We start from the raw sequence: 25,126 nt of genomic DNA on the forward strand, positions 1-25,126 counted from the left end.
CCGGCGTTAACGGCATGTGTAAGCCATTAGTCTGTACAAGAAAACCAGTTGTATTCATAAAATATGAAGAGATGTCTGCTCAGCGTTGCTTGTGATTGCAAATTGACATCACAGTAGGAGCGCCGTTCCCCCAAGAATATATCAGCATCTGGTAGCCTGCAAGGATCAGAACAATTTAGTTTTTTGTTTTTCAGAGCTGGCATTAGCCTCAGCCTTGCTCCGGGTTCGACAGCCCAGACGGGCTGTGTTTCCTCAGCGGGGGTGGCAGGTTTGTTCATCAATTCCCTCATTGATTGGAACCAGTTACTAGTAAAAAGAGTGTGATATGATATGGTTTGGGCTGACAATGTGCTGTTGTTTCTGTGTGTATGTGTGTGCGTGTGTGTGTGTGTGTGTGTGTGTGTGTGTGTGTGTGTGCGTGTGTGTGTGTGTGTGTGTGTGTGTGTGTGTGTGTGTGTGTGTGTGTGTGTGTGTGTGTGTGTGTGTGAGTGTGTGTGTGTGTGTGTGTGTGTGTGTGTGTGTGTGAGTGCGTGTGCGTGTGCGTGTGCGTGTGCGTGTGCGTGTGCGTGTGTGTGTGTGTTGGGGGGGGGGACTCAGAGGCAGCTCCAACGGGCAGCTGTGTTGGAGGGGAGAGAGAAGCTATGACAGATCATATCCTGGGATTACAGAGTCAAAGAAGCAGTCTGTTTCCTCTCCTCTCTGCCCCTGGGGACCGCAGAAAGATTGCACATTTGATTTGGCCTCAGACTTTATTAAACTGCTCTTAAGTGGGAGCGTTTTGGTGAGGTTGAACTACTTGTGAGGGTTTGAGGGATTAAGGGATTTGCATTAATGTGGTAAAACGTGCCACCCAGGAGTGAAAGTTACAAAGGGCTGAGTGCTCTGACACACGCTGAATCAATTCAGACGCACAAGAAATGTAGAATGCTTGACCGGTGTATCATATCATAATGTGTGGGAGCGTAGACTCAGAACACAAAGACATCTAGGCCAGCCAATCACTAAAGATACTGGGCCGTTCCAGCAGAATGAACTAGCGGCAATCCAGTGAGGGTGTGAGTGAGTAAGTGAGTGGGAGGTCTAAATTAGCAAAGGCCAGTGCGCCACAGATATGACATTCAAACACTTTTTATAGAACTTCAGGCATTATGGAGTGTTACTAAACCCCTCGCCTGGTGCAACCCCACCCTATTTGTCATGCACCAACACACACGCACACACAGACACAATGCAATATGCATATTAGAGCCCGACCGATCTATCGGCGGGCCGATATTATCGGCGGGCTGATATTATCGGCCGATATTAGGCATTTTCCAAACTATCGGTATTGGCCGTTAAAAAAAAAATCTGCAGATTTATTTATTTATCTATTTTTGTTTTTTTTGGGGTTGTTGTGTTTTTGTTCAAAGGACTTTGAGTTTCACATCTTAAGTTTGTGTCTTATACATTTTATTTATCAGAACTTTAATACATTTTGATTTAGACTTTTCTGTTGTGACAATAAAACAATAAAATAAAGTTTATTTTGAACTGCATTACCTTATTATTTTAGTGAGGACTCATAAATGACATCAAATTACCAATGTTATGGAAATCTGTTTATGTTTTGTTACACGTTTCTGAAATTTCTTTTTTAAACATATATCGGCCGATGCATCGGAATAACGGATTTTTAAATCACCAAATATTTGTATCGGTCAGGCTCTAATGCATATACAGAAACGCAAACCCCTGATACACACAGAGACGTACAAAAGCACACAAGCTCAAACACAGACACACATTTACACAAACACAGCACGATCATTAACACAGCACACACACACACACACCAAACACAAAAACACAACCAACCATACATACACACACAAACACATGGTATAGGCATAGGTTATAGGCAACGACTTGAGGCGAAACAGACACACACAATCATCCACACATATCTGGGTTCAGGGGTTCACTGGGCAAGCGGCGCTAGCCAATCACGTCGCGTGTTGACATGCAGGATACCAGTGTCTCTCGGAGAGGAAACTCTGGCTTCTTTTAAGTCTGACGGGGAGGTCGCGAGCGGGGCGCCTGACACAGACTTCCTCGGACTACGTGCTCCCACTGCTGACGACGACTGATGTAGGCGTTCTAGCGGCAGTCACATGATACGGCCATGTGACTCATGTCGTCGTTACAAACAACAGGACGCTAATAGGAAATATCGGTTCTCCTCTCCTCCTAACAGCATTGTGTATTGGCTATATGCTATCAAAGTCTGAATCTCTATTGACTATGCGATTGACACATAGCACACAGTCTTTTGAGCAACAGAGAGAAGAGCCTCTAGTGCGTAAGGGGTTCGCTTTTGAAGACATCTTAAATGTCCTTGCGGCCTTACCTCGTTGACCTGCTGCTTGTCCAGGTGAAAGATCTGTCCAGAAGAAGTGGCGGCGATCTCCTCGTAGGCCCGGTAGCCTGGCTGCGAGCGGTCGCCACAGTCCCCGGTCAGGACGAACACCACCTGGGGAAGAAGAGCGATAAGGGGCCCGTAGAGAGAGTTTAAGATGATTACCAAACTATTACCAGCAGGTGGCTGTCGATAGACTGGAAATCGGGGAGAAATAATCGTACTGAACTTTAATCCTATTATCTCAATAAATTGCACCCCCTGAACTCTGGGAGAAACCGATTAAAAAAGTACTTCTGCTAAGTAGCAACACCATCGAGGAAATCTTTCGTTATGTAACGGTGCTCAGCTTTTTTTTCTGCTGATTTTATGTATTTTAATTCTTAAGATTCTGGGCGGGACAGGGGGGTTGGTATGGGGAGATTTACATTGAGCCTGTATTTTAAAGTTATTAAAACACAGTTTCCTAACTTATATAAAGTTTCTGTTTTCCATTTGACATATTTGAAATGGTATCCCAGTGTTGGTATGTGAGGAACGTGTTGGCTGGTGTTACGTTCCTGTGTATTTGTGGGGTTCTGGCAGTCCCCCGTTTCTGTTTTCCTTTTCCATCCCCTAGACCGGAGGCTCGTAACCGTTGGTGTTAAATTAACTCAGCGGCTCTGTGCGGATTCCTCCCTTCATCGGCTTCACAAAGTGTCCGGAGTCATCGTACAGCCCTCACCCCCGCCTGACCCCTCGCCCCCCCCCCCCCCTCTCCCCGCTTCCTTCAGCGTGTCTCCACGGGGGGCTGGGCGGGGGACTCCTACCTGGGACTGGCGGAGCTGCACCAGCTGCAGGACGTCCCGTTTGAGGCGGTAGTCCTTGGCCCGGGCGTCCGTGAACACGTAGATGAAGGAGCGGGGCAGGGACACCTCCAGGGCCTTTTTGATCGCCCCGATGCTCATCTCGGGACAGTCCCCCCCTCCCTGGAAAGGAGAGGCAGAAGACATGTTTTGGAGGATTGTTTTGCATCAGACTGTTTCGACTTTTCAAAAGAATCACCAGAGCAAAACAGCTGTTTGGTATATGATCAACAGAACAAAACAAACAATCACACTCCAACCATCTCAAAAACAAAATACTCAGGAATACGTCATGAGTTTGCAGCCTATACAGACAGTAATATAGTTGAACATCCTGCAAAGACAATATAGCTGTATAGCTATGCCTCCTACACAGACAGCATAGCTATACAGCTATACATCCTAAACAGCCAGTTATATAGCTATACATCCTACAGACAATACAGCTAAATAGATAAACATGGTACATGGACGGTAAGGCTATATAGCTATATAGCCTTACATCCTGCTCTAACAGTATAGATATATATACCTATCCACCCAACAAAGACAGTATATATATATACTGTATATATACCTATACATACTACACAGACAGTACAGCTATATAGCTATACATCCTAGACAGTGTAGCAATATAGCCTTAAATCCTACACAGACAGCATAGCTATATAGCTATACATCCTACACAGACAGTATAGGTATATACTAGTGCTGTCAGTTAAACGCGTTATTAACGGCGTTAACCCAAACCAATTTTAACGGCGTTAATTTTATTTAATTTTTTTCTTTGGCTCAAAACAAAGAAGCAGTAGCCTGACTGCTATGTTCAAGGCAGTATGTTTGTATGTTCATCGTTTAATTGCACCATAGACTTTTTTTTGTATCGTCCTGTTTTGATCAGTATATGCCAATGTTGTTATCAATAAAAAAACATTTGCACAAGGCAAGCCGATGCACTACTCCATGTTGATAAGAGCATTAAAATGAGAACAATTAATGGGACAAAGAAATAAAGGGATATTTAGCATCGAAAAAATATTTGCGATTAATCGTGAGTTAACTATGACATTAATGCGATTAATCGCGATTGAATATTGTAATCGCTTGACAGCACTAGTATATACCTATACATCCTACAAAGACAGCATAGCTATATAGCTATACATCCTACACAGACAGTATAGGTATACAGCTATACATCCTACACAGACAGTATAGCTTTATAGCTATACATCCTAGACAGACAGTATAGCTATATATCTATACATGGTACATAGACGGTATGGCAATATTGCTCTCTGGCCCCTACCTGAACAAACAGCTCCTGCAGGTCCTGTTGGAACTTTTGGGGGTCAGTAGTGATGGAAATCGGGCCGATGTCTGTAGGGAAACCATGCAAGACAGCTTGAATCACACTCATCCATCAAAGGGCAGCAAAAACACGCTACATTGAATTACAATTAATCATTTAAAGTCATACTACAGCTGAACATTCCTACTCTGTTAGAGTAATGTTCAGCTAAGATAGAAGGCAGGGTACTTCAACTACAACTTAAAAACAACTTTATTTTTCAATTTGGAACTGAGGTTGCTGAGGTAACTGACCGATACATGTCAACAAACAAGGATATGTTTGAAGCAATTTAAAATATACAGGAGTGCCCAGGAGTCAAGTAAATAGTTAGAAACTGTTTAAATGACTCAGATAACTCAGATGAGAGGTCTGTTCGAGTCGGGGACAAAACTTGACATGCTGAGTGTTGAGGGGAGAGAGCTGTGGTCCTGGGGGGAGGGGGGGTGGGGGGGAGTGGGCTTTGTGTCTGAGGCTGTGTGAAACTTTCTCCAGCACCCGTCTGCTCGGAATGCTGCATCTCGATTCTTGGTCCAGTGAGTCCAAGGATTTTCATGCTCATGTCGTATATTTTGAATTGTTATGAATCTTAACAGTGCTAAACACAATAAAGGGCAGAAAAAACGAATGAAAAAGAAAAAAGAGAAAAAGATTCAATCAGCCTCAAAGGGAATACGAGGCATCCGTCGGACAGACAATGCACCTGATGACGGTTTTACATGACGATGTCGGGTTATAAAGAAGACAAATCATGTCCACTCATACGACTATCTTTGAAGACGACACACAGCGGTAGATGTGGTCATGCCATCGTTCTACCAAATCCAGCTTTAGTCAGCAGTATCTCTCCAGTGATCTGAAAGGAGCTGGTGAGATTCAGCATATTTCCCCAGCCTGTCAGTCTGTCAGCCTCACTTAGACCCCTGCTGAGCCTGAAGGAGGAGCGCTACATATTAACCAGTGCACAGAGAACACATTGTTTCTGACATAAGCTGCTCTTTCAATAAAGCCATTAAAGTCACACCCCCATTAGTTAAGGTGGGGACGCATGACCCCTGCACTCGAACGAGTGTGTGTGTGTGTGCGTGTGTGTGTGTGTGTGTGTGTGTGTGTGTGTGTGTGTGTGTGTGTGTGTGTGTGTGTGTGTGTGTGTGTGTGTGTGTGTGTGTGTGTGTGTGTGTGTATGTTTGTGTGTCTGTGTGTGTGTGTGTGTGTGTGTGTGTGTGTGTGTGTGTGTGTGTGTGTGTGTGTGTGTGTGTGTGTGTGTGTGTGTGTGTGTGTGTGCAGACATGCATGTGTGTGTGCGTGTGTGTGGGTATGTGTGTGTGTGTTTGTGTGGGTTTCTCTGTGTGTCTTTGTGTATATGTGTGGCTGTCTCTGTGTGTGTGTGTGTGTGTGTGTGTGTGTGTGTGTGTGTGTGTGTGTGTGTGTGTGTGTGTGTGTGTGTGTGTGTGTGTGTGTGTGTGTGTGTGTGTATGTGTGTGTGTGTGTAAGTGTTTTCGTGTGTGTTTCTGTGTTGCTCTTTTTGTATGTGTGTCTGTGTGTTTGTGTGTGTGTGTGTGTGTGTGTGTCTGTCTGTATATCAGGGGTGTGGTGTGTGTAGGTGTGTGTGTGTGTGTGTGTGTGTGTGTGTGTGTGTGTGTGTGTGTGTGTGTGTGTGTGTGTGTGTGTGTGTGTGTGTGTGTGTGTCTGCGTGCATGTGTGTTTGTGTTTATCAAGCCATGTGTCACGACATGGGATCTCAGAGACCAGGAACACCGTTTTGAAGTGTTGCCAGAGAGTCTTGTCTGAACAGAACCTCCAGGTGCTCCCAGACACGCGTCAGCTCTCTATCTATAACTCCCACCCACGTAACCCGTCCCGTAAAGTTTTTCTTCCGGGCGTAAACGCTTTCAAGCGCTCATCTCAAACAAGCGACGAGCCTCGTTCAAATAAAGAGACCTCGAACCACGAACCCCGACGCCAGCAGCAGCGCTGTCCTCCGACACGCAGCCTCCTCTACGGACCCCCCATGGGTCCCCTGGGGACTGGGGGCTGAGTACCCCCCGTCCCCAAGGCAGGGCATCTCAACACACAGTACACACACACACAATGTGTGGCTGTGGTGCTGCTGGGGCAGCCCACCGACACCAGCACCCCTCTCCTCAGGCCAGGGTCGGTGGAAGTGGAGGTGGGGGTGGGGGGGTAATTACACACCAGCAGACAGCATATGCTTCTCATCAGGGCTGAACACAAAAACCCACCCCCACCCCATTAGAGCACTCTTATTTTCAACCTCTCTCAGTTTCCCATCAAGCATGGGCCGACTGGGTGACCGGGCCAGTAGGAGATACTGGGAGAGGAAGATGGAGGTGGTGTGTGTGTGTGTGTGTGTGTGTGTGTGTGTGTGTGTGTGTGTGTGTGTGTGTGTGTGTGTGTGTGTGTGTGTGTGTGTGTGTGTGTGTGTGTGTGTGTGTGTGTGTGTGTGTGTGTGTGTGTGTGTGTGTGTGAGTTTGTGTGTGTGTGTGTGTGTGTTGGGGGGGGGGGGGCTGTAACCAGTTGCCACTTCCTCCAGCGTATGTTAAAAGGGTTAAGTACGTACAGCGGCATGTCTTCGACCTGTTAACATGTCTGCACATGAGGCCGGGACCAGAGGTTTATGTGCAGGAGTCCTGCATGTTCATCTCACGGGACACAGGCTTTCCCAAATCGAGGATGAGCCATATATTCACTTTTATGGCTGGTTTTGTTTTTAAATAAGTTTGTAAGCAGTTGAACATATTTTCTTCATTCCCATGCTGTGTCATTGGTTCAAACTCATTTGCTCACTGACAGTTGATGTCAAGTTGGAATGTTTTTTAGTTTTTTTTTATTTAGTGCTAAAATTAAGTTTAATGAAATCAAGTTGTGGATTACAATAGAGCTCAATAAATAGCTCTGTTATGCAACTGTTTGACGTGACTATTCAGCTATTTTATTTCAACAAAGACCTACCTGGGTCATGGAAGGGGACCAGCACAAAGTTCTTGATTGGTCTAGTTGGTCGGTTGAGGGTCTTCTCCAGGATCCGCGAGGCGCCCTCTATCACCTGCTTCAGATCGTCGTACATGGAGCCGGTAACATCGAACACAAAGGCCAGGGTGGAGGCGCTGTCACTGGACCCAACATCCTCCTCGATTCGGGGCACTGCCAGGACTCGGTGCACGCTGACACAGAGCGCCAAGAACAGGGAATTTAACGCAACACCCTTCATTTTCAAGACTCAGAACACAAACTTACTGCATCTGTGCGCACGAAAAAAACATGCAACTATTTAAAACTTTGAACGAACAAATAAAATCCCTTTCAACGTTTTTAGTTTTATGAAGTAGAATGCCTTAGTCCGGAGAAATCTAGGTAAATCCCATGGAAAGCCCTTCAGAGATATACATCCGTGCGCAAAGTTTGGAGGGACCAGAGCGTGAGTGTGTGGGCTCCGTAGTAGAGAGAGCCCCCGGAGGACTGGTGCGGCTGACGCTTCAAACGGGGGCGGAGATGGGTATTAAAAGGGTCCCGGGAACCAAAGGGAGGTTTTTTTTTGGTCTGTAACATGACCCTGTTGGCCCTTTTCCACATGCGCCTACATCGTTTAGATAGACTTGTCGAGGAACGCACAATTCCACGCACTTCTTCCAAACTTTTACGCACTTGTTGATCCCATACATGGAATGTGGGGAAAGCAGCGTTCATAATAAGGGGGGGGGGGGGGGGGGGGGGGGGGTGGGGGGGGCTGGAATAGAGAAATGTTGTTCATCCTCAACAGGCCATTTCCCAAAAAGATTAGGATAGGCTTAAGGCAATTAAGCGTCTAACTTCTTCTACTAACTTATACCAGGATTTGAATATGTTTTTTTTGTCAAACTAATTTAAGCTTGATAGGCAATCTATTTTTTTTTCATGTTTTTAAGCGGGGGATAGTTATGTCCACGTTGATTTGCTTTTGCATTGTATTATTTAAATGAATACATTGCATCTCATCTGATCGTTGACAAACTGAACATTTAGTTGCTCTCACACTTTGTCGTCCATCATGTCACAAATAGCTTTCGCACACATGCAAGTGCATTTCATACACAGGCTACACTGCATTGTTCCCCCCACAGCCATAACTTGCCAGTCACACCAAGCTACAATATGAACTCAGACTCTTCCCACTCTTTAGCCCATCCATACCCAATTATGAAATTCTGGATTTAGTAACGCATATTTAGATCATTTACTTTAACTTTGAATTTCACAGAACAGAATCAATATCTTAACAATCAGCACTGGTAAGTCATTCCACTTCATATCAAATAATTAACACAGCTCTTCAATATAAACCTGGACTGGGATGAGGATGAAAATAAAAACACAAAAATAATTATTCACTCTGATTGGAAATACTTACACTAATAATAGTTGCACACTTAAACGCATCATTTATTCTGTGTTCTTACACCAATAATCAACAGGTAAATGACATTTATCACATGGTAAATCATCATTTGCATAAGGCTTAATCAGTGAAGCAGATACAACAACTTGATGCTCAGGCTTAAAGGACCAAGTAGAGCGAGAGAGAGAGAGTGAGAGCGAGAAAGAGAGAGAGAGAGAGAGAGAGAGAGAGAGAGAGAGAGAGAGAGAGAGAGAGAGAGAGAGGGGGGAGGGAGAAACAGACCCAGAAGAGGGAGAGAATCAGAGTGGGAGAGAAACACAGAGCAAGACACAGAGCAAGAGATAGACAGTAACAGAGAGAGACAGACGGAGACAGATTGAGAGAAAGACCTATTGAGTCAGAGAGAGACACAGATGGAAAGAGAGTCAGGGAGGCACAGATTGAGATAGAGAAACAGGGAGGGAGAGAGAGGCATTGTCACATGCTGTGGCTTCTATAAACACACACAAGACACAGGACAAAGAGGACTGTTGCAACCACACTACTCTCGCAAAAAAAAGCTTTTACAGCCAGTAGTATTGATGTGTTTGGAGAGAGAGAGAGGGTGGGATGCGGTGGTTGTTTTACAATGGAGGCTATGAGCCTGGGCCGGGGCTTCAGCTGTAATGAGTGTCAGCAGCGCTGGTCGTTCAGGATGTGGGCCGCGTAACCCCATAGGCGCTATAAGACGTCAGTTAACGGAAGTGGTAGAGAGACACCATGAAACAATGGGGGGCCGCCACGGCCCCAAACCTCGTCAAACCGACACCACAACAAAACAGCAGAAGGAAAACAAAACTGTGGCACCTCCTTAACCTTAGACCCCTCTGAATCAGAAGGGGGAGGCCATTTTTCCCAAGGGAAAATAAGTGCATGTTTGGGGGCTGATCATGATAATAATAATAATAATAATAATAATAATAATAATAATAATAATAATAATAATAATAATAATAATAATAATAATAATAATACAATGTTCCATTGAACCCACTTGATGCAAATAAAACATTTACGAGCAGGAATTATAATTGTCTTAAATATCACAGTCATATTTACATAATACAATATAATATAGGCCTACTCTTCTGCGACATGACATCCATTTACAAAAGTCCACATTCCCTCGCTCCCTCGCTTCCAGCTTTGCCGTCTCTCCCACAGACTATGAAGTCATCACAGCACAGGTCTTCGGATCAGATTCACATGCATCTTCACCAAACACACACATACACACACACACACACTCACACACACACACACACACACACACACACACACACACACACATACACAGTGTATGACCATGTCTCTCATGAGGCAAGTCGCTCTGGGGGTGTCCCTGGTACAACAAACTAGGACTGGTGCGCCGACGAGCACAACACTGTGTCTGTAAACGTGTCCCACGTGCACTGCTTCACGTGCACTGCTTTACTCGCACTGCTTCACGTTCACTGGTTGGCACACTGTGTAATGTAAATATTCCGAAGACAAGAGTCGTTTTACAATCCGTTTTTGTTAGGTACAAATGTGGTAACGGACACAAATTCCATACTGGAGGACCCCCAAAGAAGCCCGATATCCCATGATGCACCTCCAGGGGAACACCAACGAGGGAGATCTCTGATGATGTGATGGGTCCGGATTGGCTTTTGCAACACAGACACTGATTCCTGGACCCATCTGAAAAGAAAATACAAATGGATAGATCAAAAGCTGTTTTAACATACATGTGTTAAAAAGCACACACAGGCATCTTTTACTAGATATTTTTTATCCATTTTATTCACATTTTAAACCCATCCATTTTCTTTCAAAGTCTGTGTCAATACAGAGGCCTATCTCCAGACTCCCAACCCAGTCAGCCACATGTTGAGAGGGCTGTCAAACAGAGGTGATGACGGGCAGAACAATGCGCTGGTGGGTGGAGAAGCTGCAACACTCTTCACTGAGCCCCTGCAAAGGCCTGCTACTTGGTGTGATTGCCAGCAATCAAGTAGGACATTTGAATAATTCATAAGGGCAGACTGGGAACTGACAATGGCTGCTTTTCTGCTTTGTCTGCAACCCAAAGCCTCAATCCCCTTTCATATTTTCCTCTCCAATGATTTCATGATCTGGTTATAAAGGTAGTTGGAACGGGGGAGTGATTCTATTGGACGCCCCGTATACCGTGGCACCGCCCCCTTACCTCACATGCCCTACACGAGGCCGTCGTAGAGCGACAGAGCCTGGACAATAGACGGGTCCGCCTTGGAGCCCTCCTGGAACTCCTGCAGAGTCAGCTTGCCGTCTGCGTTCTGGAACAGAAACAGAGGACATCAGGAAATGGAAAGCCATTTATTGATTGGGAAGTGCGTCTGCATGCTGGGCCCTGCCAGCAGGGGGCGAGAACGCTGCTCATGCACAAACGCTGGCTCAGTGCCATTTGGACTTGAATCTCTTTAGCATGAATGCCCTTGATGGGTAACACATATTCTGTTGCACTACAAATTATTTGAGGACAACATGTGCTGTATAGTCTGCAAAGTCTTCCGAAACCTGCCATTTTCTATAATTCCAATTAGCAGATGCACAGTGAGATAATGAGATACATGACATTAAGGAGCAGGTGTGGGTGAGGGAATCTTGCCTGCCTCCCCCCCACCTCCCCCGGCTTCAAGTAGCGCAGCGTCTGGGTGATTCCCCGAAGGGGGGGATTCAGACCCCTTCATGTCTCTGGAGGTATCAAGGTAGCGACCCAGAAACAAATCTTCCGTAGAGAGTCATGTTCCGAAGTGTGAATACCTCTGTGTTACCTGTGTTATGTTATTGTTAATTATGTTTGTAGGAACTGTAGGTAGGTTGATGTAAATATTGGTTCGGTTGGAGTGAGGTTTTGGCGAGCAGCCGTTTCTCGGGCAGAAGACAGTGGTATGGGTGACGAATAAAAGCAGGGAGGAGGCAGGGTTTGATGCAGAACAATTTGATTTAATTTCTTATGCTTCAGGTTTATTTGATGATTGATTTTGCATCAATTTCACTAAGTTCATTCATAATGAATTACTTCAAACTACTGCAGGTACAAGCACAAGAGAGCAAGATTTTGAAACTAGACTACCAAAGACACATGGTCCCCCGCACATGGCGTTTCTCTGCCATTGAGAAACACATTCGAAACACTTTGATTGACAGGCAGGATGGATCTGAACCAGAATTCTAGTTTAGAAATAAGCCGGCAGCGTCCTCAAATCTAAGTTAGGTCATTCAGAGGCCGGCACAGTCAACTGGAGACATATTCTCACAGCACATTTCACCCACTCATATCTGACCGACGGCTGTGCCATCTCTCACAAATTACGCTCAAATAACAGCACCTTAATTTTACAGCGAGCACATTTAAGTAATGATTCACGGGGAGCGCTAAATCGATCATAGTCGTTGTTGGAGTGCAGAAATAGGAGGTTCTGAACACAGACCTTGTCCATCATGGCAAAGATGCGGTCCACTCTCTTCTCTGGCGTGTTCTCCTCCTCTGGCAGCTCCACTGTGTTTCCCTACAACACAGAGAGAGCTTACAGCCTGCGGCGCTGCTGGACAGCTACGTGTACAGACGGCTCACACTTAATAATCACTCACCACCATCTGATAAATGGCATCCACGATGTTCAGCATCTCGTCGCGGGTGATGTAGCCGTCGTTATCCAGGTCGTACAGTTTAAAGGCCCCTGCAGACCGGAGGACATGAGGCAACATGGCATTAACTAATGCAGCTCAGCCACTGTTGAGGCAATGGGTGGCAATGCTGGAACCAGGTTCATGAGAAGGACAATGGGGCCAGTTTCTGCTGAACCTGAGGCCAGACGAGTGAGCCTTGGCAAGAAACAATAGGAAATGCAAAAAAAAGGAAATAGACAAGTACAATATGTTTGTTTGTTTTCTGAATTGAAAAAGAAAAAAATAATAATCAGTTATCAGAGGTTTTCTCTTAGAACATGGTTACTAAATAAAGTCCACCTCCCACACACACGCACAGAGGCATGTCCTAAATGCTGGCTATCTGACAATTATTCATTAGCGTTTACTTTGAACGGGGGAATCCTCTTTGTCATGCACTGCATAACAATCACCCCATGGTCCTGCCGTTTGAAGGTCCAAAGGCATGCTGGAGGGAGGGAGCGAAGGGGGGGGGGGGGGGGGGGGGGGGGTACTCCTGTTGCCCAGACCTACTTACATCTCAGCTTCTCATCCAGGGTGCCGCGGGAAGTGACCGACAGCGCCTGGATGAACTCTGAAAATTCGATGCGTCCGTCCTGCAGAGGGGTGACATGGAGGTAAGAGAGGGAGAGAGAGGCTCTGTCCATGGCTCGTTGTACCTGCTCTCAGCATCAGCTCTCTCCTGTGCGAGTCTGCCAGGAAAAATAAAGTGAAAACCAGGCCAGACCGCTGGCTCCAAGTGGGCTGCTATTTCTGCCCTGCCCCCTCTCTCTCTCTCTCTCTCTCTCTCTCTCTCTCTCTCTCTCTCCCCCTCTCTCCCCCTCTCTCTCCCCCTCTCTCCCCCTCTCTCTCTCTCTCTCTCTCTCTCTCTCTCTCTCTCTCTCTCTCTCTCTCTCTCTCTCTCTCTCTCTCTCTCTCTCCCTCTCTCTCTCTCCCTCTCTCTCTCTCTCTCCCTCCCTCTCTCTCTCTCCCTCTCTCCCACTCTAAAGCGGGAAATGCCATCTCTGGTCATTAGTGAGACGAATGCCACTGGCGCATCGCTTGAAAGGTGTAGCACATAGGACCGGTGAATATTCAGGGCAGGTATGGTTCACCCAACCTCCACAACACCATGTAAACTCCACCCATCCTCCCACCATTCCGTCTTCAATAGACATGGCAGAAACTTCTCCTCCCAACGAGGAGAAATCTCGCTCCGACGCAGGCAGTTGTTTTGATTTCTCGCTCGTCTATGTTGGAATGCTTTGCTTACAACGGGGGGCAGCATTTCCCATTAACTCCCGGCAATTGTGGCCCGCGGCACCAAGGGCTTAACGGAGGCTGTGATTGGCTGAACAAGGAGATGGCCGGCTGTGAGAGGAGATAGTAGCGGCGAGCAGACTGAACATTTTCAAAAAAGGAAAAAATGCATTTGCAGCCATTGATACTCCGGAAGTGAATGAATCAAGTGAGAATATAAAGAAATGCAAATGCAATGTAAAAAGTACTACTGTCCTCATGTTATACATTAGTTCTCTGTACATGAGTAAATACAGAAACTGGATATCAATAACCTCTGTATTGGGCACCTGATACGATCAAAACCGCTTGTAGGATGTTCACTTGAACCTCGAGTATCTTCTGAAAAGCATTGCAAGCTAGCTCATTATTTTTGACGGACTACCGTGCAACTTTAAATTGGTGACTCTGACTCAACAAACCCCACACAGACATGGAATATGTTTGCCTGACTTGTCGTTTGTTTTGTGTGATGTGTTTTCCATCCCAAAACAACTGCTTTTGGTTTTCCGGGATGCGTAGGAAACCTGTACTAAGTTATGTGTGCATATTCCTAGATTTCTCTGATATCTTAATACGAAAAGCTTGTTGAGCTGAATGGTGAAGATTGCAGTTTTAAAGCGCTGAGCAGTGCGGTCAGGTTCCATGTCTGTGCAGCCCTCGGACCAGATCATCTATCTGTTTCTCCTCCAGATATCTGACCAGATAGCTGGCCAGACAGTCTTCCTACCACTTACTCAAAGCCTTTTCTGCCCTTTTGATATAAAGCCCTTGAGGGGGCTGCTGCTGCCATAGGCCTGTTCTACCCTCTAAGCCAGCCTCCATTCAACAAGCACCCATACCCCTTACAAAAGAAAGCATTGATTACAGACATACATGGCATACCTTTAGAATTGGGGTCTGTCTGAATAGCATAGATGTTAGGATTGCAATTATTGTTAGTGTTGTTATTTTAAGATACTGAGTCTGAGGGCAATCAACGCAATTGTATGTGTGGTACAGGATCAACTTCCCTCCATTACTTATTATAAGTATACCCATACAGCTCTAAACAAATATTACATAATAGTACAGTTTAATTCAGATTTTATTGATCACATTATTGAATCCCCTATCGGTCAGCATTGACTACAGGTATTTCAAGGTTATGCATTAGCTATGGGATAAGTTAAGAGTTACGCATTGGGACTTTAATTATCTATATTATAAATCATGAACATTCATTCTCATAAATATATTGCAATATCCATCCAGCTTTTTATATATTTGTTTGTGTTACATTTGGAAGCGCACATGTACTCTGTATTGGACGGTATTCAATTTATTCAACCTCTGTCTTTGCCAACACAATTTCAAAATGGCTTCCGGTTATTTATAGCAACACTACAACTCTATCCGGGACAATATCATTAGCGGCTAATAGCAGCCAAATGGTCACTCCCATTTACATCTCTAGCCAGCAATCCATTTACTAACCTTGTTCTCATCAAAGACGTTGAACACAAAGGAGGCGAACTTGGTGGGATCCCCGAACGGAAAGAACTGCTTGTAAATCTTCTGGAAGCCGACAGCATCGAGTTGTCCACTTGGACAATCCTTAATAAATCCTTTATACCTGTAAGAAAAAGATAAACAAAGTAGGTAATGTTGGGGGGTGTAGTATAAATATAGAATGAATATACACTACACATCACCGAAACATCCCTCATGCAGTCAGCGTGAGAAAAGATTCAGATAAAAAAAGACTGAAAAGCTACTAGTGTTGTTGTTAGCATTCAGAGCCCAGGGTGCTGATCCAATAAGGGGCCAGAGTGTTTAATCAAATGACCCGGCACTACCGTCGGGCTGATAATGTGCATAACTGAGGGATGGCTGTGTGCCTCCTCTGCCCGCCTCAGGAGAGGACACATCCAGAGTGACTTGACATCTCGGTTAGCCCTAAATATAGAAGCATTTCATGAGCAATTTCAAAAGCAGTCACTCAGAAGGTGGGCGGCTTCTCCCCTCGTACGGCACACACACAGGGGCTGGTCTGACGGGCCAAGACGTGAGGAAGACCGTGCTATTTAAATAACCAGATGAAGAATGGATAATTTAATAAAAGGCGAAAGGTTGGTAGAAGGTCATTCTATAAAGAGATGGTTGTTGTGTCCTTGCTACGGACGAGCGAGTGCGGGCGAGTTTGATCTGCGTGAAGCAAGTTCTTTCCGTGCGTCAGTCTTTGCTGCTTCTACTGGCGCCTGGGCTGTAATTAAGACCAGGGAGGGAGTGCTCTAATGTTGAGACGGAAGCTTGGCACGTCTCTCTCTCTCTCTCTCTCTCTCTCTCTCTCTCTCTCTCTCTCTCTCTCTCTCTCTCTCTCTCTCTCTCTCACTCTCTCTCACACTCTCTCTCTCACTCTCTCTCACTCTCTCTCACACTCTCTCTAACACTCTCACTCTCACTCTTTCTCTCTCTCTCTCTCTCTCTTTCAATGTAGAAAAAAAAACTTTTCTACTTTAATCTGCAATGCTTTTAATGAAGCCAGCATCCCCTCATCCTCGTTGTCAAGGATACGGAGACGGAGAGAATCTCTGGGAAGCAGCGGCAGCAGGGAGAGTTCAGCAAGAACAAAAGAGGAGTGTGCAATTCGCATTATCTGGAGAGATACCATGGAGTTTCAAGGTATTGCCCATTACCATGGGGGATTTCATCAAATCACTGTTCAAAGTGCAGCAATAGCAGAACATGATGATGTTTTGCCAAAATGAATAGAATAAGTATGATGTGAAAAAAGTCACACCTTTCTCAAGCAAATTTATTTTGCCATGACTTGTAAAACGTCATTCAAAGCATAAAGATAGGATGGTACGTTTCACTTTCAGTTGGTTGGTGAAAAAATACAAATTAAAGGACTATATATATAGAGTGCTTTTCTAGTTGAATTGTTCATATTTACCCTGGTATTTCAGTGGCCCTTCAAACAATGCAAGCTGTAGCCTTGGGGATCACTAGTCTACAGCTATGCTGCGTGGTTCCTCCTCTATACTTCTTCAAACTGTTATAACACGTGTACGCACGCTACAGGTTGGCTCAGGTGTTCCATGCATCAGTGGTTTGCATGACCGCTATCTAAGTGTCGCTCGTGCATCTCCTTCTGTCCTCAACCGCAACACGCCAGACATTGACACTATGAATCAGACCGGGGCCGGGCCAACGTTGCCAGACTTGAGGATGAAATATTCATTGCTGGCTACAGCATCTCCAGTTTTTGGCCACTGCCATCAGCGCCACCAACACCACCGAGGCTTCTGCTAAAGTGTTGTCTGTGGCTTCTGCACTGCTTTCCTTGGCAGGAGCATAAGTGTGCGACGGCATTGATTTGTGGCGGGCCTCCCCTCAGCGTACTACCACTGTCCCCTCAATAAAACAAAACTAAAATGAAAGAAAGCAGGGGACATAATGAAAGCACGGCGCAGGCATTTATCTAACCTGGCTAATTCTGTTTTGTGTTCCATCCGCGTCCCCTGTGCTCTACTTACACACCATCTGCCATATTCCCCCCTGGTAAAGTTCCCTCTCATCATCCCTACAGGCAGCATCGCCGCTGCTGATCTATGAGGAGGTGCTCATGCGAGATCTCTACAGAAAGGCGTGCGCAGAGTGGAGACCAATAGAGTGAATGAGAGTGGCAACACAGCCTGATTAGGAGGATGGAGAGAGGGAGGGAGGAATATGAGGAGGCGGGATGGAGGAGGCAGGGAGGAAGCTGATGAGGAGGAGGAAGGAGTGAGGTAGGAGGATAGAGGGAGGGAGCAAGGCAGCGAGGGAGTGAGAAGGCGAGGGAGGGAGGGAGGGAGGGAGGGAGGGAGGAGAAAGAGGAAGAAGAGGATAGAGGTGATGATGAAGAGGGCAGGAGGGTGGGAGGAAGGGAGGCAGAGAGGGAGCCAGATAGGGAGGGAGTGAGTTTAGGAGGGGAGGGGGAATGCGGGAGAGGATGAGGGAGGGAAGGAAGGAGGGAGGATGGAGGGAGGAAGGGAAAGGAGAAAGGGAGAGGAAGTAGAAAGAGGCAGGAGAGGAAAAGAACAGTATTCTGCCTCAGGAAACTAAAGCAGCCCTCGAGAAAGGCCATGTCCTGGCACGCTGATGCCTAGAGGCATTTAATACCACTGCTGTTTAATACCATCGCTGTTGTGGACAGTGAACTTGGCCTTCCCCCCCACACACACGCATACACACACACACACACTCCATGAACCCTCCAAAGGAGGGCGTAAAGGGTTAAAGAATGCCACGGCACGGCTCTTGTCATGCATGCAGAATAGGGTTGCGAGAGGCAAAGGCAAAGATGGATAACTCGTGTGTAAAGATGTGAGAGAGCAAGATAGACGAGAGAGAGTGAGAGAAACCGAGAGAGAGCGAGAGAGAGCGAGAGAAAGCGAGAGAAAGCGAGAGAGAGCAAGAGAGATTGAGAGCGCATATTCTGCCCCCACTTCTGATGGAAGCTATTTGTTTACAACAATGGCCGTGCCATGGCATACAGTGAATGTAGGAATGGCAGATGATGCGTCCATCATCGCTGGAATGAAGCGGGTTGAATTGTGCGCTCCCTCTAAAAATAAAGACCAGGAATGCACAGGGCACAGCTAAACAAGGCTAGCCCTCGTTGGGAACTGTTGGTCATATACGTCCAGGAATGACCTCACCAACAGAATAAGAAACAGGAGCCCAGGTCCTCGGAAGAAGGAAGCAGGAGCGACCGAGTGAGCGGTAGAAAATGATCCAAGTCTTTCTAATTTTCTAATTGGAAAATTCTAAAGGTACATCTCTTATAATTATCGACCTTGCCGAGGCTCGGAAGGAGAGCTCATACAGAGCCTTGAAGAACGTCTGTGGAGCATCAAAGCACGTCCATTGTTGCCCCAAAAGGTAGTGGTGGGGTATTGCATCATTGAGGAGTTGGTTATCATTGTTATCAGGGTTGAAAGTCACTGTGTCTCTGTGTCGTGACGATTCAAAGTCAATCTATTTTCAGAACACTCTCTTCAGGGCAGCGGGAGAGAGATAACACATAGTACTCCGGCGTCTCATCTTTAAATACTTATATTCCTAGATATCGGGTGAAAAAAAAGACAACAGAAAAGGAAAAGAAGAGGGTTTCTGTATCTAGGTCAATGTTAAGCAACCATTATACTTCATGTTTGGCACAAAAGATAGCTTTGCAGATATAAGCCACACATCATGAATGGACAAAACATCATGAATAATGGAATTACTTTACTCACCACTGCTGAACTTCTTTCTCTGTAACTGAAAGAGAAATAGAGTGAGATGAGTATAAATGCAAAGTGACCCAGAAAAAACACGATGTCTTATTGTGTAGAGACCATACTGTGACTTTGACGTCAGTGGTTCCTTTTCTAAAACACTTAGCTCCTAATACAACCCCACAATTGCAGTAGAAAGCATCACTACGCAACCTGCAGAACATCTCTTCATCTGGTGAAACGTTAAAGGTCAGAAGGGGAATGGAGGTGAACTGCAGGAAGAGACCATGAGTGAAGGTGACCAGCAGCATGCACAGGCCTGCACAAGCCACCTCATCTGCAATTCTCATTTTAGCCATGGCTCTCCCTCTTCTGTCTGCTCTCTCACCCTCCAACTGCTGATAACAAGGGCTTGGTATCACTTGCATTGGTTCGACCCTGCTGGCCCTTTGGGGTAGGTACAACCCACGCAGTAGTCCAACACCTTCGACCTCAATCTGTTTCAGGCATGTCCGTAGCCAGCTATGAGGTCATTGAGGTCTGGCCCTTTTGCTTAACCCAAGTATAACTGTATTCAAAATCTGCGGTTTTGAACTTCTCAGAGATGAGTCAATTCTTAATTCAGTTGAGACTTGTTACTTTGTGTCCGCCGTGTGTGCCATTTGTTGGTGCGTGCGCAAGCCGAGCACCACCCCCCCAACCCTTCCCCCCATCCCCCAAGACCTCACTAATTGTAAAATAGGTATGGCAAGATGAACATCGAGCAAGGCTGAACTTTGGATTTTAAGTCTGTATACGACTGCTAGACACTGTGACCCTCTTGCGATTTGACCTGCCAACCAAATGTAAAAAAATGACATGGCGACATCTCAAGCCCTGGGACTTATTGAGAAGGGCTCCGGAGTAGACTCCAGCAGCTGACTCAACCCCACGGGCACGGACCTAGGGCAAGGGGCATGAATTCTAATATTGATGTCGGTATCTTGTCCCGACATACATAATAACACTGACACACAATAGCCTCAACTCAATCAGGGATTCACTGAGAATCCTACCATGTGACCTATTCCTTGGTAATAAATGTCAAATCTCACAACGGTCTACCGAAGCCAAGCTACCGTTCAATTGGCCCTAAAAGTCAATGCCATCCAGAAAGTGCCGCCATTCACCACCACTGGGATTTAATAGAAAGGTCTTACATAACTCAGTCAGAGGCAATGGCCGGTAATGCAATCAGCCTCTGCTGGAAAGATCAGGGCCCTTCCTCTGCCCGTTGGCCCTCCAGGGGTCTGCTAGAACGCAGCCAGCTTGCATTCTGGGACACAAAGCCTCCTTCATCGCCCTAACTACCGATTTGTGGTCTTTCTAATGGGATTGCTGGTCTTTCCATGCTATGCCATATACATTTATAACTCCCTCGTATAACGGGGGTCAACCTTTAGAGGCTTTCTTTACTGCCAGCGGAGGAAACCAGTGTGCTAGCTCTCACTTCATTTTGCAATCATCGTATGATAATTATTCATTGATAATAATGATATCAATAAATTGCATTTCATCTTCCGGTAAAAAAGTCAACAAAGACAATGTCACAACCATTGTGGAAACCCCATTGTCAACAGAGGATAATCCAAGGTATTTCTTTTGCCTGCTCCAAGTCCACACAGAAAAACACCACAATGCTATCTGGGGATTTGCAGCCTCTTTAGAGTGGGTAAACATTTACAATCGCTTTCCTGGCCACAGACAAAAAGCAACCTTTGACTTAGACGGCAGACCTTCTCATGGGAGAGAGAAAAAGAGAGAGAAAGAGAGAGAGAGAGAGAGAGAGAGAGAGAGAGAGAGAGAGAGAGAGAGAGAGAGAGAGAGAGAGAGAAGAACAGAAACAGAGAGAGTGAGAGAGAGAAAGAGAGAGAGAGAGACAGAGAGAGAGAGAGAGAGAGAGAGAGAGAGAGAGAGAGAGAGAGAGAGAGAGAGAGAGAGAGAGAGAGAGAGAGAGAGATTGGTGGATAGAAGCAGAGACAAGAGAAGAAATGTTGAATGATCTGAGAGAAGCAGGAGAACAAAGCGAGGAGGGGTTGATCACGCCGGGAGGGAAATCTTGATGGCCCTCTTAGGGATGTTAACCAGATAAGACCCTAATTATACTATTCCATTCCCTGCTAAAAGAGCGCCATTAGGGGTGAGAGGAGAGTCTGCGGGTGAGGAGACTAGTGGGAGATGTGGGAGAGCAAGAGAGGATAAGAGGGAAATTGATTAGAAAGAGGGTTGGGGTGTGAGGGAGAGAGATAGAGAGAGACAAATACAAAGACAGAGAGAAAGATAGAGAGAGACAAAGACAGAGTCAGAGGGAGAGAAAGAAACAGAAACAGAGAGAGTAAGAGTGAGAGTGAGAGTGTGAGAGAGAGAGAGAGAGAGAGAGAGAGAGAGAGAGAGAGAGAGAGAGAGAGAGAGAGAAAGAGAGAGAGAGAGAGAGAGAGAGAGAGAGAGAGAGAGAGAGAGAGAGAGAAAGAGAGAGAGAGAGAGAGAGAGAGAGAGAGAGAGAGAGAGAGAGAGAGGGAGAGAGATGCATGCAACGGACAGCACCAAACTGCCCCAGCCCAGCACGAAGCCCAATCTTCCTCCACAGCAATTTCCTGCCACAGCAGCCTCTCTTGTTTTTTCGTCTTGGCCAGACCCGCCATGAAAATAACGCTGTCATTAAGCAGCCATTTGCTGGTAACACCCACCCACACCTGCACACTGCACTGCACAAATAACCATGAGGCCTCGCTAGGCTCGAAACAAAAGAGCCATGATTAATAACATAGTTATATATAGCAACCTTTATGTATATATAGAGCGATCCATATCAATGCACTCATACGCGCTCTGTTGCAGGAAGAGCATGTTTTATTGTTGATGTCGATCGTTGCTCTACAGCCGATTAGCGATATATCCGATCTGTTTGGGGCTTAATGCGGAACGTAATGGAAATGATGTTTTGTCATTGTTTAGATACGATTTCAGTTCTGGAATCGAATTTAGATTCTTCTTTGTTTGTGTTCCACCAATGCTTAGAAATATTATATGGGTTGAGAAGACTATAAATACACTGAAGAAGAATTGCTGGAGAAACTCCATTAGAAAGTCGAAAGAAGGGGAGATGGTAAAGCCACCAGCTAGGTTTTCCATTTGCATAGTCATGGCTCAACTCAGAGTAATTTAAAGATGCTGATTACGGGATTTCTCAGAACCTGAACCATTCCAAATCTGGAGCACAACATTGACGGAGCGATTTTAATTCACCAGGCAGCTGCTTTTACTGCTGACATTCACTATAACCTATTGTTCTGTGAAGAATAGAAGCCTGTAATACCAGCAGGTGAGAAAGGCCATCTCCTCCATGTCCAGCATGTAGAAGAGTAGGACATACAAAAAGAGAATCCTTTTTGTTTGTTTTCCTAAAAAGGCTGGTATTTCTATAGATTTCACATGCATGCACTTCAAACACATACCAAGTCCCCTGTTGTGTCTTACATTTCAGGAGTATTCAATTTCACGCCATCATCTATTCTGTTCTCTTGTACTCACAGCAGTTCTTCCTGGTCAACTCTCTCATCTTTTCTGAACTCGCGTACACACAGTTGACTCCCATCTATTCTCCACCTCATGTGTACTGTACTCACAGTACACTCTCATTTATTCTCTACCTTCTGTGTACTGTACTCACGGTAGACACATGTCAGGTACTCACAGTAGACTTTCATGTGTACTCTACTCACAGTAGACTCTCGTGTTTACTCTACTCACAGTAGACTCTTGTGTTTACCCTACTCATAGTAGACTCTTGTGTGTACTCTACTCACACTAGACTCTTGTTTGTACTCACAGACTTTCGTGTTTATTGTACTAACAGTAGACTCTCATGTGTACTGTAGACTCTCATAGATTCTCCACCTGGTGTGACCTGTACTCACAGTAGGTCTTCCTGGTCAGCTCCTCCACCACCTCCGGCTTCAGCTTGCTGTTGGACTTCCCCATGGTGCGCCGCGTCTCCTCCTCGCTCCGCCCGGTATCGCCGCCTCCACCCCTCTGCTCTGTTCCTCTGCGCCAACACACAGACACGGGTTGGAGGAGTGGGGTGGGTTGGTGGTGCGTCAGATTAACCACGGTCACAGCAGTGAACTAAACCTTTGAGAAGTCTTTCCCCTGCGTTTGTGTTCGGGGGAGGACCTCCCTGTTCTCCATTGGTGCTGCTCAGCTCAGCTCGCTCTCTGGAGGAGGCTGTGTCGGTGGTTGGAGGCCCCTGCAGACTGCCTGGTCTCCACCCCGCGGCTCTCTGAACCAGCGCCAGTGTGGCTTGCGGGGCTTTCTATGGGCTGAGTGTGACTGCATGCGTGCCCGGCCCGTCTGCCTCGCTCACTCCTACAGGGATTCTACTGGGGGTTCTTTCCCTGGTGAGATGCTGTCTGGTCGAGCGTGGTTGGCACTCAGAGGCGTCGCTGCTTTTCTTGTTTCCTAAGAGTAGAGCTGAGTTCCTCCTTTCTCCAATTTCAGTAGAGAGTAGAGGGTATTTTTTCTCCCACACGTCAAACCTCTGTTTGTTCACCCATCATTCTCCCTCACCCTCCTCCTCCTCAGCCACTTCACTCTCCTCAACTCCCTCCCTATACTTTGTCACTCACAGCGCAGTGTGCGCCCACAGCCACAGAGAAGATGAAGTGTTGGAAAACAGATTTATAAATGCATTGCAATCGATTTACATTTACATTTAGATTTTCAAATCTCGATTTAGATATAGGTTTGCTCATTCAATTATTCTGGAAATTTATGGAAGTCAAATAAAAGAAGAACATAATTAACAAAAGAAAATATAATCTGCACAGATTTTCTGAGTGGGCTTCAATCGTGCAAAATGTGAATTGTTATTGGCCGAGGGTATTACAGTTTGGAATTTCTAGTAGTCATTACATTAAGTTGGATCACGGCCATAAGAACACACAATGAAACACAAAACACACAATATTAAACACAAAATAATGATAAAAGATTAGAACCTTTACTCCGAACACGTGGCATTCCCTCTGTCCATGGCCAACACCGCCCTCTTCGGATCTGCCGATGTGTTAAGCATGACTCCTGTGAGACATTATTATTTGGGATCATTTTCGGACAACGTGGATAAAACACAACGGCAGCCAGGGCAACAGGGACAATGATAGGTGCTGAGTGAGTTAATGGCGCGTCAATATTTGACTGACAGAGAATATAGATAGGCAGACAGTACATTAATACAATGACAGCAGCTACAATCAGCTGCGTACATTGAGAATGGAAAAGCGTCCAGACGAACTCCCGCTGAGCCACCGTTAGGTTACTCATGGTGATCAAACAAAGCGTGACGACCTCAGATCAGATCGAACGACCAATGTCACCTGTCAGATGTGACGTTACTCCAGGGAAAAGCATGCATGCCATTGTGACAAGCGACCTGGAAACTTATGACAGTTCTAACCAACGTTAAACTTTATAATAAAACATTCCTCTGTAAATGTGGCGTGCTGGGGTGTTTAGTGAGCTAATACAGTGTGTTTGGTGAGAGCACGCGGAGAGCGCAGCAGGTGGGATATGTTGCTGTGTTCCACTACCATAGCAACGCAGTTCATGTCTACAGTGGTATCGCTTAACCAGCACGACATGCGTATTATCATTCACAAAGAAGACAAACAGAGATACGTTCACATGCATGAGTGGAAGGGTCTTGCACGCGATCCTACCTTCAATCTGTTAAAAGGTAAACAAAAAGGTGTCTTCCTCCGTGGATCTGCGGGCCGCCTTGATACGTCCGCTCTGCCCAACCGCGCGCTGAGTACAGCCGCTCCTGCGCGTGAAGCG

At 45.9% G+C, this 25,126-nt stretch overlaps 2 protein-coding genes across 2 annotated transcripts in view; both read right to left on the minus strand.

The window, feature by feature from the left end:
- The window catches only part of hmcn2 (hemicentin 2), a 61,852-nt gene extending 53,768 nt beyond the window's left edge, over nt 1-8,084 (minus strand). Inside the window, exons 1-4 of the mRNA XM_056591590.1 lie at nt 7,571-8,084; nt 4,556-4,626; nt 3,208-3,366; nt 2,390-2,512 (exon numbers count right to left, since the gene is read on the minus strand). Of these exons, the coding sequence (XP_056447565.1) occupies nt 2,390-2,512; nt 3,208-3,366; nt 4,556-4,626; nt 7,571-7,829 (612 nt within the window). The 5' untranslated portion in view covers nt 7,830-8,084. The remainder of the gene's footprint in view (nt 1-2,389; nt 2,513-3,207; nt 3,367-4,555; nt 4,627-7,570) is intronic.
- Nucleotides 8,085-9,248: 1,164 nt separating this feature from the next.
- On the minus strand, nt 9,249-23,463 carry ncs1b (neuronal calcium sensor 1b). The gene is made up of 9 exons (XM_056591592.1): nt 23,423-23,463; nt 23,209-23,336; nt 19,271-19,295; nt 15,483-15,621; nt 13,246-13,324; nt 12,651-12,739; nt 12,491-12,568; nt 11,224-11,332; nt 9,249-10,715 (listed from the first exon to the last, which is right to left on the minus strand). The coding sequence occupies exons 2-8, from the start codon at nt 23,270-23,272 to the stop codon at nt 11,234-11,236; spliced, it is 573 nt and encodes a 190-aa protein (XP_056447567.1). The 5' UTR covers nt 23,273-23,336; nt 23,423-23,463; the 3' UTR covers nt 9,249-10,715; nt 11,224-11,233.
- Nucleotides 23,464-25,126: the final 1,663 nt, after the last annotated feature.

Source organism: Gadus chalcogrammus, chromosome 6, assembly GCF_026213295.1.
Source record: "Gadus chalcogrammus isolate NIFS_2021 chromosome 6, NIFS_Gcha_1.0, whole genome shotgun sequence".
Classification (NCBI taxonomy): Eukaryota; Metazoa; Chordata; class Actinopteri; order Gadiformes; family Gadidae; genus Gadus; species Gadus chalcogrammus.

Bases quoted from the DNA above. Each gene is read 5' to 3' on its own strand.
- ncs1b (XM_056591592.1), bottom strand. From the start codon at position 23,272: ATGGGGAAGTCCAACAGCAAGCTGAAGCCGGAGGTGGTGGAGGAGCTG. The intron at 19,296-23,208 runs GTGAGTACAGGT...TTTCTCTTTCAG, and splicing joins GCTGACCAGGAAGACCTACT to TTACAGAGAAAGAAGTTCAG. The intron at 13,325-15,482 runs GTTAGTAAATGG...ACCCCTCTGCAG, and splicing joins ACGTCTTTGATGAGAACAAG to GACGGACGCATCGAATTTTC.